Below are 12,966 nucleotides of genomic sequence, written 5' to 3'. Positions count from 1 at the left end.
GATAAAGAGATACAGGATCTAAATGATACCATAAATCAAATGGACTTAACAGACATCTATAGAACTTTCCATCCAAAAATCACAAGATATACTTTTTTCTCACCCCCACATGGAAATTTTTTGAAGATTGACTACATGATAGGGCACAAAGCAAGCCTCTGCAAAGTCAAAAGCAAATAAACTATATCCAGAATCTTCTACTACCATGATGGAATTAGATCTAATTTAATTTCAAGAGAAACCCTCAAAAATACACAAATACTTGGAAGCTAAATAGTCTACTCCTGAATGACTTCACAACTATGGAAGAAATAAAGACTGAGATCAAAAGATCCATGGAAGACAATGGCAATGAGGACACGAGTTTCCATAATCTTTGGGACACTGTTAAAACAGTCATAAGAGAGAAATTCATAGCAATTAGTGCACATGAGAATAAGATGGAAAGAAGACAAATGGATCACCTAACATCATGCCTCAGAGAATTGGAAAAGCAACTGCAAACAAATCATAAAACTCCAGGAGAAAGGAAATAATAAAGATAGGAGCAGAAATAAATGAAATAGAAAATAAATGAACTATACAGAAAATAAATGAATGTAAAAGCTGGTTCTTTGAAAAGATAAACAAAATTGATATACCTCTAGCAAGACTTATTAGGAAGAGAGAAAGGAACCAGGTAAATCAAATCTGCAATGAAGCAGGCAATATGACAACAGACATAGTAGAAACACAAAACGTCATTAGAGGATACTATGGATAACTATATGCCGAGAAACATAACAATCTGGGTGAGATTGAAAAATTCCTGGATATTTGTAATCTACCCAGATTGATCCAGGAAGGTGTAGAAAGTCAGAATAGGACTATAACGAGCCAGGAGATTGAATCAGTCATAAATAACCTCCCAACGTAGAAAAGTTCAGATCCTGATGGCTTCACATCTGAATTCTACAAAATTTTCAATGAAGAGTTAACACCCATTCTGCTCAAGTTATTTCTAAAGATCCAAAAAAGGTGAATCTCTTCCAAATTCATTCTATGAAGCCTCCATCACCCTTATCCATATAACAGATAAGGACAAGACAAGGAAGGAAAACTATAGACCAATATCTCTGATGAATATAACACAAAGATTCTCAAGAAGATACTAGTAAATAGTATCCAACAACTTATAAAAAATGATTATACATCATGGTCAGATAGGTTTTATTCCAGGAATGCAAGGTTGGTTCAACATAAGCAAAACCATAAATGTAATAAACCATACAGAAAGAAAGATAAAAATCATATGATCATATTAATTGATGAAGAAAAATCATTGGATAAGAAATAACATCCCTTCATGATCAAGACTCTCAGCAATATTGGCATAGAAAGGTCATTTCTCAACACAATAAAAGCTATCTATGAAAAACCCACAGTGAACATCATCCTAAATGGAGAAAAGCTGAAAGCTTTCCCACTAAAAACTAGTACAAGTCATGCATGCCCACTTTCTCCACTCCTTTTCAATATAGTACTGGAAGTTCTTACCAACACAATAAGGAAAGAGAATAAAATAAATGGAATTCAAATAGAAAAAGAAGAGGTGAAACTCTATTTGCAGATGAAATGATTGTATACATAGAAGACCCAATGCTGTCCATGAAAAAATTCCTGGAATTAATACATGAATACAGTAAAGTTGCAGGATACAAAATAAACATACAAAAATCTATACAAACAGCAGGAAGACTGAGACAGAACTGAGAAAAAATAATTCTATTTACCATAGCCTCAAAAAGTATAAGATACTAAGGAATAAAGCTAACCAAAGACTTTAAAGATGTCCACAAAGAAAACTACGAAAGCTAAAAAAAGAAATTGAAAATGACACACAAAAAAGTGGAAAGACACCCCATGTCATTGAATTGGAAGCATTAATATAATCAAAATGGCAATTCTATCCAAATTAATCTACATATTTAATGCAATCTCAATCAAAATACCAGACACATTCTTCACAGATCTAGAAAAGACAATCATGAAATTAGTCTGGAATCATAAAAGACCTCATATTGCCAAAGAAATCCTGCACAAGCAGAGTGGAGTGGGTGGCATCTCACTCCCAGACCCAAAAATATACTATAAAGCTGTGGTAATCAAAACAGCATGGTACTGGCAAAGAAACAGACAGGTGGACCAATGGAACAGAATAGAGTCTCAAAAAATAAATTCTCAATCATACAGTCAACTGACTTTTGACAAGGGGTACCAGTCAATCTGTGGGAGGCTGCGCACCAGCGAGTCTGCCGAGGCCATTTTCATGAGTCTCTTACTAGGTTTCGGTTTCCCAGAAAGCAAACAAGTACACAATTACAAAGGCCATGATTGGCTCCCCTTCAGAAGCTCACCTTCAAAACCATGCTCTGATTGGCCACTTCCCATGGCGCTCACTGACTGGCGAGGCTAGAATCCCTCAGACTTGCATATCCGGCACCTCATGATTGGTTCACAAAAGCAACCAATCATAACCCACCTTTTACAATCCTTCATTTAACCAATCACCACCCACCAACATGTATTTAACCACCATCCCTGGCCCACAATAAATGGACGACTCTGAAAAGTTGTAACATTGTGCCATTAGTCCTGTCTCTCACTCCTTCCCTCAAGAAACCTGTTCAACTGTCCTGTGGGTCGGGACATCAATCCAGTGGGAAAAGGAAAACCTCTTGAGCATATAGTGCTGGATATCCACCTGCAGAGAGATGAATCTGAACCTCTACTTCTCACCAATGAAAAAATGAACTAAGGTGGATCAAAGATCTAAACCTAAGATCTCAAACTATAAAATGTTCCTAGGAAACACTGGGGAAACCCTGATCTACCATTCAATACTAGACTTATTAGATGTATTTTATTAAAGTTTAAATCTTTACAATTGTGTAATTTAGCAGCTTTCTAGGCATTGAGGTAGGCAAAGTCTTCTTAAATAAGACCCTCAAAGCACAGTCAATATTCCCCAAAATAGACACCTGGGATTACATCAGACTAAGAAGTTTTTGCATGGCAAAAGACACAGTAATTGGTGTGAATCAGTAGCCCTCCGAATGGGAAAATAGTTTTGTAAACTATGCATCAGATGAGGAACTGATAACCAGAATAAACAAGGAACTCAAGCAGCTGTCCCAAAAAAGTATGAATAATCCTATTAAAAGATGGCAGAATGAGTTGAAAAAACACTCTCTAAGAACGACATATGAATAGCCAAAAGGCATTTGAAAAACTGTTCACCATTCCTCATTGTAAGGAAAATGCAGATCAAAACATCAATTAGATACCACCTAACCCCAGTCAGAATAACTAAGATTAAAAAATAAAAATTGATAAGTGCTTGTGGGGGTGTGGTGAAAGGGGACATCTCTTACACTGCTGGTGGGAATGTAAATTGGTCCAGCCACTGTGAAGAAGAACTTGGAGATTCCTCAAAAATCTACATATAGAATTTCCATATTATCCAGCAATTCCATTCCTTGGTATCTACCCAAAGGACAGAAGAATTCTTAATCATAAAAGTGCTTGCACAACAATATTTATTGTGGCATTATTCACAATTGCTAAGACATGGAACCAGCCCAAATGCCCGCGAATAGAGAAATGGATTGAAAAACCATGGCACATATACTGTATGGAATACTAAAAAAAAAAAAAACCTGGCTTTTGACAGAAAGTGGAGGAATACGGAAGATTTACTGCTGAGTGAAACAAGTCAGGCTATCAAGGAGAGACATTGTATGTCTCCACTTAATATATGCCAAGTGTCCCCACCCTATGACCAAAACTGAATGACTAAAGGATATAGAAACACAGTAAATGGTTGTGCGTACCTGATATAGGGTGGGAAGAGGATAGGTGAAGGAATAGAGTCTGAGGAAGAACATTGAGGAAAAAATTAGGAAGGCAGAGCATTAATGGGACAAAGAAATGGGGTATTATCTTCTGAAGATAACTTTATAGTATTGTCAACTGGACTGGGGAGAAATGCACACATGAAATATTCACTTTACAAGCTAACTAAAGTGATTGAATGTATAAAAGAACTTGCGATTAAAAAAATTCTCAAAATATATAAATAGAAACTTATTGACACTTTTAATTAAAATATTAAAAAAAATAAATAAACTTAAGGAAAAATGACATCACATTGTTATACTAATTTTATAGAACTATTTTATTACACTTAAGGTAGCAGTAAAAATAATATTCATTTATTATTGTTAGGTCAAGAAACCTGTTCAACGGTCCTGTGGGTCGGGACATCAATCCAGTGGGAAAAGGAAAACCTCTTGAGCATATAGTGCTGGATATCCACCTGCAGAGAGATGAATCTGAACCTCTACTTCTCACCAATGAAAAAATGAACTAAGGTGGATCAAAGATCTAAACCTAAGATCTCAAACTATAAAATGTTCCTAGGAAACACTGGGGAAACCCTGATCTACCATTCAATACTAGACTTATTAGATGTATTTTATTAAAGTTTAAATCTTTACAATTGTGTAATTTAGCAGCTTTCTAGGCATTGAGGTAGGCAAAGTCTTCTTAAATAAGACCCTCAAAGCACAGTCAATATTCCCCAAAATAGACACCTGGGATTACATCAGACTAAGAAGTTTTTGCATGGCAAAAGACACAGTAATTGGTGTGAATCAGTAGCCCTCCGAATGGGAAAATAGTTTTGTAAACTATGCATCAGATGAGGAACTGATAACCAGAATAAACAAGGAACTCAAGCAGCTGTCCCAAAAAAGTATGAATAATCCTATTAAAAGATGGCAGAATGAGTTGAAAAAACACTCTCTAAGAACGACGTATGAATAGCCAAAAGGCATTTGAAAAACTGTTCACCATTCCTCATTGTAAGGAAAATGCAGATCAAAACATCAATTAGATACCACCTAACCCCAGTCAGAATAACTAAGATTAAAAAATAAAAATTGATAAGTGCTTGTGGGGGTGTGGTGAAAGGGGACATCTCTTACACTGCTGGTGGGAATGTAAATTGGTCCAGCCACTGTGAAGAAGAACTTGGAGATTCCTCAAAAATCTACATATAGAATTTCCATATTATCCAGCAATTCCATTCCTTGGTATCTACCCAAAGGACAGAAGAATTCTTAATCATAAAAGTGCTTGCACAACAATATTTATTGTGGCATTATTCACAATTGCTAAGACATGGAACCAGCCCAAATGCCCGCGAATAGAGAAATGGATTGAAAAACCATGGCACATATACTGTATGGAAACTAAAAAAAAAAAAAAACCTGGCTTTTGACAGAAAGTGGAGGAATACGGAAGATTTACTGCTGAGTGAAACAAGTCAGGCTATCAAGGAGAGACATTGTATGTCTCCACTTAATATATGCCAAGTGTCCCCACCCTATGACCAAAACTGAATGACTAAAGGATATAGAAACACAGTAAATGGTTGTGCGTACCTGATATAGGGTGGGAAGAGGATAGGTGAAGGAATAGAGTCTGAGGAAGAACATTGAGGAAAAAATTAGGAAGGCAGAGCATTAATGGGACAAAGAAAGGGGGTATTATCTTCTGAAGATAACTTTATAGTATTGTCAACTGGACTGGGGAGAAATGCACACATGAAATATTCACTTTACAAGCTAACTAAAGTGATTGAATGTATAAAAGAACTTGCGATTAAAAAAATTCTCAAAATATATAAATAGAAACTTATTGACATTTTTAATTAAAATATTAAAAAAAATAAATAAACTTAAGGAAAAATGACATCACATTGTTATACTAATTTTATAGAACTATTTTATTACACTTAAGGTAGCAGTAAAAATAATATTCATTTATTATTGTTAGGTAATATTACTATAATTATGTTCCAAATATTCAAAAGCTCAAAGTGATTTTCATGTCCATTGAACTCTATCATATAAGCCTTTCTATCACACAGTAACTCTGTTACCCAAGACACTACCAAACAAAATATTTTCGAGATTTATGTTATCTGGCACTTCATTACATTTATTTGTACCTAGGGTTACAGAATAATGACAAGAAGTAAAAATGATCTTAACAGCAATGACCTAAAATCTTCAAGTTTAAGTTAAGCTGTCTCTAACATAAAAGTAAACATTCATTTCAAAATGAAATTGTTCCTTCTCATTTGTATTAAATTTTTTTTCAGTGAATAAGAGGAAAAAATAGGAATCTTATGTGCTTAAGAATTAGTATATTTCCACATTATCAAAGAAATATGACCTACCATTCAATACTAGACTTATTAGATGTATTTTATTACAGTTTAAATACATAGTTGTGTAATTTGGCAGCTTGCTAGTAACAAATTTTTCCTTAATAACTAAAATACCTGATTTTTTTCTAAGTATTGGATCATCAGAAAGTCATGTTGCATTTTTGCATGGAAAAATACATCATAACTTTTCCAATAACAAAATAGAATAGAGTTTACTGTAGAAAATTGTATACTTAAGAAAATACCATCATCTTTTAGAACTCATAGGTATAGTATAATGCACTGCACTGATAGTTAAATAGAAAATGTTAAAGCACATTCTTATGAGTAGTAACAAGTCTGAATGTGACATAAACACTGACTTGTCATTATATTTACCCTGCCAATATTCCTATGGCATATATAAGAGTCGAGGTTCAGTAGAAGTTCATTTAAAACTATAAAAAGAAAAGAAACTATATTTATTCTATTTCTGTAACTAATAAAGTGATATATACTGGAAAAAATCTTACCATTCTCCTGATTTTATAAAAGTTTGTGGTCAGTATTTCTTGAATGTTACCCATGAGGTCTTGATTCGAAGGTTCTGGGGATGGGATTGAAATGGTTGTTTCACAGCTGCGGCTACCAAGAAAATATCTGAGTTACTTATAAGTGCACAACACATAAATATATAAATTCAATTGACATACTTATTAAATTCAAAGCATAAACAAATAGAAGCATCCCAGAGAAACTCTGAATGGCTAACTGAAGATAGAATGAAAGCCAATGGGTGTAGAAAGTCACATTGAAAAGTGGAAATCTGAGCTTTAAGAGTAATCCAGTCAACCCAGGAATCTGCATATTAAAACTCTTTTATCTCAACATTTAAAATATATACTTGCATACATAGTCCAGTAGATATCTAAGCAAAAATATTTCAGGCCCAACCTAGTGCATATCTTATAGCAAACTAAACTATGATGCTGAAAGACACATGGCTGACTGTAGGTTCAGATCCCCAGCTGGGTTTGAAAATGTTTGTGTGTATGTGTGTGTGTGTGTGTGTGTGTGTGTGTGTGTGTACACATGTGCACCTAAGATCCTGATGACCTAGAGTAGAGGGCCAGGGAACAAAAGCTGACACAGCTAGATCCTGTTGAGAGTTCTTCCCCCTCTTTCTCTCTCTCTATCTCTCTCTCTCTCTCATGCACATATGTGCTCTCTGTCATGAATAAAATAAACTTTTTGAGAATATAAGATAAGGACATTCCAAATGTAAGAAAAAATTTCAGAGGACAGTTCTATTTGCTAATGTTATAAAATATTGCTTTAATTTTTAAATTTATTTCTTATATGAGCAAGAACACATAGAGTGAGACAGAGATGGAGAGACTGAACCACCAACAGAGTCTTGATGCAGCAATCCACTCCTGCCTTCAGCAATTTCCAGGTTCATGAATATGCCCAACATACTCAGAGGTCTTTAGACTTGAATTGGGAACTTTCCCAACTGGGATTACATTGCAGAGCATCACATTTTGCCACTGTACCACCATCTGGCCCCAAATGTTAAAAATCTTATAATACACACCACAGTATACTCTATACATTAACAAATGTGTTTTTACATGTTGTTGAGAATACATTCCCAAGATAGCTCTAATAAAAATATAGAAGGAATAACAGCTAAAATTTAACTTATCATTTATCACTCATTGTGTAAGGAATGGCAAATAAGTTAACTATGATGATTGAGACCAGGCAAAAGAATTATGTTGTTTAATACTGGCATTTCAAATGGCCTTTGAGATTTTTCTTAAGTATGTCACCATGCAATGGTAAATGAATTGACTGTGCCTCTATATACTCTTTTTTGAAGAGATTTTTTAAAAAGCTCATAGAAAGTGTGTACTATGAAAAAATTATGTATGGGGAACCAGCAGTTTGCGTAATGGCTATGTCGCTGGACTCCCACATAGTGGCTTAAAACTCACGCCGGGCGAGTGTGCATGCATGCCCAAGATCCCAAGAGGAGAATGGAGGAGAAGGGATTGCAGAGTGACCATCCCCCCGGAGGGTGATTTCTCACTTTCTGTCTCTATGTCTCTCTCTGTCTGTCTGGCGAGCGCATGCGCCCTATAGCGAAAATCTCTCCAAAAAAAAAAATTATGCATGGATATCAAAAATTATTTGCACCAAAGTAAACTTGCACTTTAATTACACTTTCATGTAAACTTACTGGAGTCCCCTGTATTACACTGTAACAATATTTTTATGGCAATAATTCAATTATTTTTTAAATTATCCATTAAATTCTGGAATATGTTATTATTAATCAAGACATACCAAATTACAAAAGTTTAGTATATTTTGCATAATAATATTAATGCCAGCTTTATATTGGTAATTCAAAGGGAAATGTTTTTAAAGTATACATTAATTTAAGACAATGATAAGAGTCAATTTGTGTAATTTAGATAAAATTTAGGGTCCTGAATTACTGATATGTGCTGTATATACTTAACAAATAAATAGATTTATATCATCTTTTATTATGCTTTAATTGTATAGCTCTGGCTTGATAAAAAATATTGATAATACTATTTCTAAATACTAAGTCTAATTTACTCAAGGATTTGCAACAGATAGCATGCAATCAAAATCAACCTATCTTTGTTTCTCTATAACTATCCCCCATCCTAATGCAGAAAAACCAGCTAAAGGCCACCCAGTGGCATAGTAGTTAAGGTGACTAGATCCCACATAACTAACTAAGCCATTAGAGTCTCAGACTCAATGACATGAGAAATATGCCAGGCATGTGTGCATGTGTGCCCTAAATCCCAAGAGAATAATGGAGAAGGGATTGTGGCATGGCCATCACCCCTGGAAAGTACTTTTTCACTTTCTCTCTCTCTTTCTCTTTCATTGTTTTTGTCTCTGTTTCTCTTGGGTACATGTACTCTATAGCAAATATTTTTTTAAAATTGACAAAGAAATTCCAGCTTAAACACGTTATAGCAAGAGAGACTTCAATGCTTCTGATGTAGATCCGGATACCAGTTGAAGCAAAAGGATACCAGACTACCTGTGGATTCAGGGCCTAATAGCTGGGACTCTTGGCTCATCCCCTCCACCGCTCGCCTTTGGACTTCAGTTTTGTGTCTTGGAACTTTAAGACAAACTTGTGCCCCTCCTCACCCCATCCAGATACAGGTTGAAACAAATGGCCTTCCTGGATCTCAAGCTGCCTGTGGCTGCAGGTTCTAAACTGGATGTGAGACTCATCCACTCCCCCACTCGCCTTTGAAATCTCAGGACTTATGTGTTTTGGATAGCGTGTAGCACACCTCACTTTCTTTTCTTTACTCCTGAGGTGAAGCTCAGAAGCTCAGTTTCAGATGCACCTATTCTTTAGAAACAGGGAGGACTTTGAGTCACCCAAGACCCATGACAGTAGTGCAGGGTGCTAGTGAATACCAGGGAGACAGAGCAGAAGAGAAATCACCAATTTTCTACTTCTGCACATTTATGAACACTCAGAGATATCTTGAATAAATTAAGAAGGAACTTAGAGATTACCAGATGACTAGGAACAGTGGCAGAGGCACAAGAAATATGAGCAACCAATGAAATGTCTCTTCCCCAAGGGAAACATCAATTCCGAATCACCCACAGACAACACAATAGAAATCATAGCAATGTTGGATAAGCAACTCAGAATATTTGTAATGACCAATATAAATGAGATGCAAGAGAAAAGAAACAGTGAGCTCCAGAAGATGAGTAAGTTCTTTCATGATTTAAAAGAAGAAATAGACACCATAAAAAAGAATCAAACGAAATTGTTAGAGATGAAGAATGTGATACAGGAAATTAAAACCTCCCTTGAAAGTATTAAAAGTAGATTAGATTACACAGAAGATCAAATCTCGAATGTAGAAGACAAAACCTCTGTCCTAGAAAAAAAGTATCAAAAGGGCTAAGAAAACAACCAAAAAAAAATGAGGATAATATATTAGAAAACTTAGATACCATCTAGGTCCCCAACATCTGGATAATTGGTATCCCAGAAGAGAAAGAAAATAATAAGGGCATTGATAACTTATTTTATGAAATCCTGGAAGAATACTTTCCAAACATAGAAAGGTATTTAAATATCCAAAGAAATACATAGGACTCCAAATAGAATCAGTCCAAGAAAATACTCTCCAAAGCACATCATAGCCAGATTGGCCAAAATCACAAAAATAAGATACTAAAATTGGCAAGAGGAAAGCATCAAGTTACTTACAAAGATTATCCCATCAGGCTAACATCAGACCTTTCATCAGAAACAATGCAGGCAAGGAAAGAATGGGGAAATATAGTCAAAGTGTCAAATGAAAAATAATTTCAACCAAGAATACTATACCCAGCAAGATTATCTTTCATGTGGGGGGAAAAAAAGACAAAAACATTCTCAGATAAATAAAACCTGAAAGAATTTACCAACTCCAGATCAGCACTTCAAGAGGTTCTGACAGAAGTGCTATACCAGGAAAATTAAAAAGCCAGATGGATTGTTAGAAGACAACAACAACAACAACAACAACAAAAGAAAATAAATTGTATATTAATGGATTAAAATCTCCAGTTAAGAGACACAGACTGGCTAGGAACAAGCGGGCCGGACGGGGGGGGGGAACAGAAGCCATCTATCTGTTGGCTACAAGAAATGCACCTTATAGATAAAGATATGCATAGACTGAGAGTGAAGGGCTGGAAAAAGATATTGCATGAAAATAGAAATAAGAAAAGGACTGGAGTTGTAATACTGATGTCAGACAAAATAAACTTCAAGACAAAGACTTCAAAAATGAGAACAGGACACATTTATAATAGTAAATGGTCTAATTCATCAAGAAGAGATGTTGCTTACAAATATCTATGCACCCAACTCGAGCACCTAAACACGTGAAGGAAACACTGCTGGAGTAAAAAGGAGAGATAGGGTGCAACCTTATAATTGTTGGGGATTTCAACACCCCATTATCTCCTTTAGACAGACCTTCTAGGCAAAGAGAGAGAGAGAGAGGACATAAATGATGATATCAATCAAATGGGCTTCACAGACATCAATAGGACTTTCCACCCTAAGATCACAAAATAATTAATTTTCTAACCCCAGCATAGAACATTTTCAAAAATTTACCATATGATAGGACACAAAATCAAGACTGATAAAACAGAAGAAAGAATGAAGCCAGTTAAATCAAATACGTAATCAAAAAAGCAACATTACAGCAGTCACAACAGAAATAAAAAACATCATTAGAGAATACTATAACTAACAAACAAGAGAACATGGAGAAGACTAAAAAAATTCTGGATTCATATAATCTACCAAGATTAAATCAGAAATAAATAATTACCCAGCAAAGAAAACACCCAGTCTGGATGGCTTCACTTCTGAATTCTACAAAACTTTTAAGAAAGAGTTAACCCTTATTCTACTCAAATTATTCCTAAAGATCCAAAAGGAAGAAGATCCAAAAGGAAGGAAACCTCCCAAAGTCATTTTATGAAGCCTCCATTATCCTCATTCCCAAAACAGATAAGGACATGACAGAAAAGGAAAACTACAGACCAATATCTATGATGAATATTGATGCAAAAGTTCTCAGCAAGATACTTGAAAATCATATCCAACAACATATAACAAAGATCATTTATCACAACCAGATAGGCTTTATTCAGGGATGCAAGAGTTGTTAAACATATGCAGGAACATAAATATAATATACCATATTAACAGAAACAAAGACAAAAGCATATGATTATTTCAATTGATGCAGAAAAAGCATTTGATAAAATACAATATCCTTTCATGATTAAGACTGTCAGTAAGAGTGGTATACTATGGTCATTTCTCAACACAATAAAAGCCATTTATGAAAAACCTATAGCTAACATTATACTGAATGAGGTAAAGGTAATAGCTTTTCTCCTCAGAACTGGCCCTAGACAAGGCTGCCCATTTTCTCCACTGCTTTTTAATATAGTGCTAGAAGTCTTACCCAACATTATCATAAAATATAATAATATAAAAGGCACTCAAATAGGCAATATCTTTATTTGTTTCTTTTTTTCCTTTTTTTTTTTTTGGTTTTTTTTGGAGAGTCTTTTTTTGCTATAGGGCGCTTGCACTCTCCAGCCAGACAGAGAGACACAGAGAGACAAAAAGCGAGAAATCACCCCCCCACGGGGGGATGACCACGCTGCAATCCGTTCTCCTCCATCCTCCTCTAGGGATCTTGGGCACGCAAGCACATGCACTGGGCGTGAGTTTTAAGCCACCGGTTCCAGGACGCGAACCACAGTCAATTACATGGGAGTCCAGTGACATAGCCATTACGCTAACTGCTGGTCCTGGCAATATCTTTATTTGCAGATGACATGATGGTATATTTAGAAGACCCAAAGTTTTTCATAAGAAAACTTCTCGACATAATAAATGAATACAGTAAATTGGCAGGATACAAAATAAACATCCAAAAATCTATAGCATTTCTATGTATGGACAAGTCGAATGAAGGAGAGCTGAAGAAAGGAATCCCTGGATCAACGGCTAGCGTAATGGCTATGTCGCTGGACTCCCATGTAGTTGACCGCGGTTTGAGTCCCGGACCCGATGGCTTAAACTCACGCCAGGTGCGTGTGTG

The 12,966-nt window shown here is 35.5% G+C and overlaps 1 protein-coding gene across 1 annotated transcript in view; it reads right to left on the bottom strand.

The window, feature by feature from the left end:
• The window catches only part of LOC102479205 (sodium/hydrogen exchanger 2-like), a 184,863-nt gene that overhangs the window by 15,764 nt on the left and 156,133 nt on the right, over window positions 1-12,966 (bottom strand). Inside the window, exon 11 of the mRNA XM_006171525.1 lies at window positions 6,790-6,901. Within this exon, the coding sequence (XP_006171587.1) occupies window positions 6,790-6,901 (112 nt within the window). The remainder of the gene's footprint in view (window positions 1-6,789; window positions 6,902-12,966) is intronic.

Source organism: Tupaia chinensis, unplaced genomic scaffold (assembly GCF_000334495.1).
Source record: "Tupaia chinensis unplaced genomic scaffold, TupChi_1.0 Scaffold149780_1, whole genome shotgun sequence".
Lineage (NCBI taxonomy): Eukaryota > Metazoa > Chordata > Mammalia > Scandentia > Tupaiidae > Tupaia > Tupaia belangeri.
This window is presented reverse-complemented; position numbering and strand designations above follow the sequence as displayed.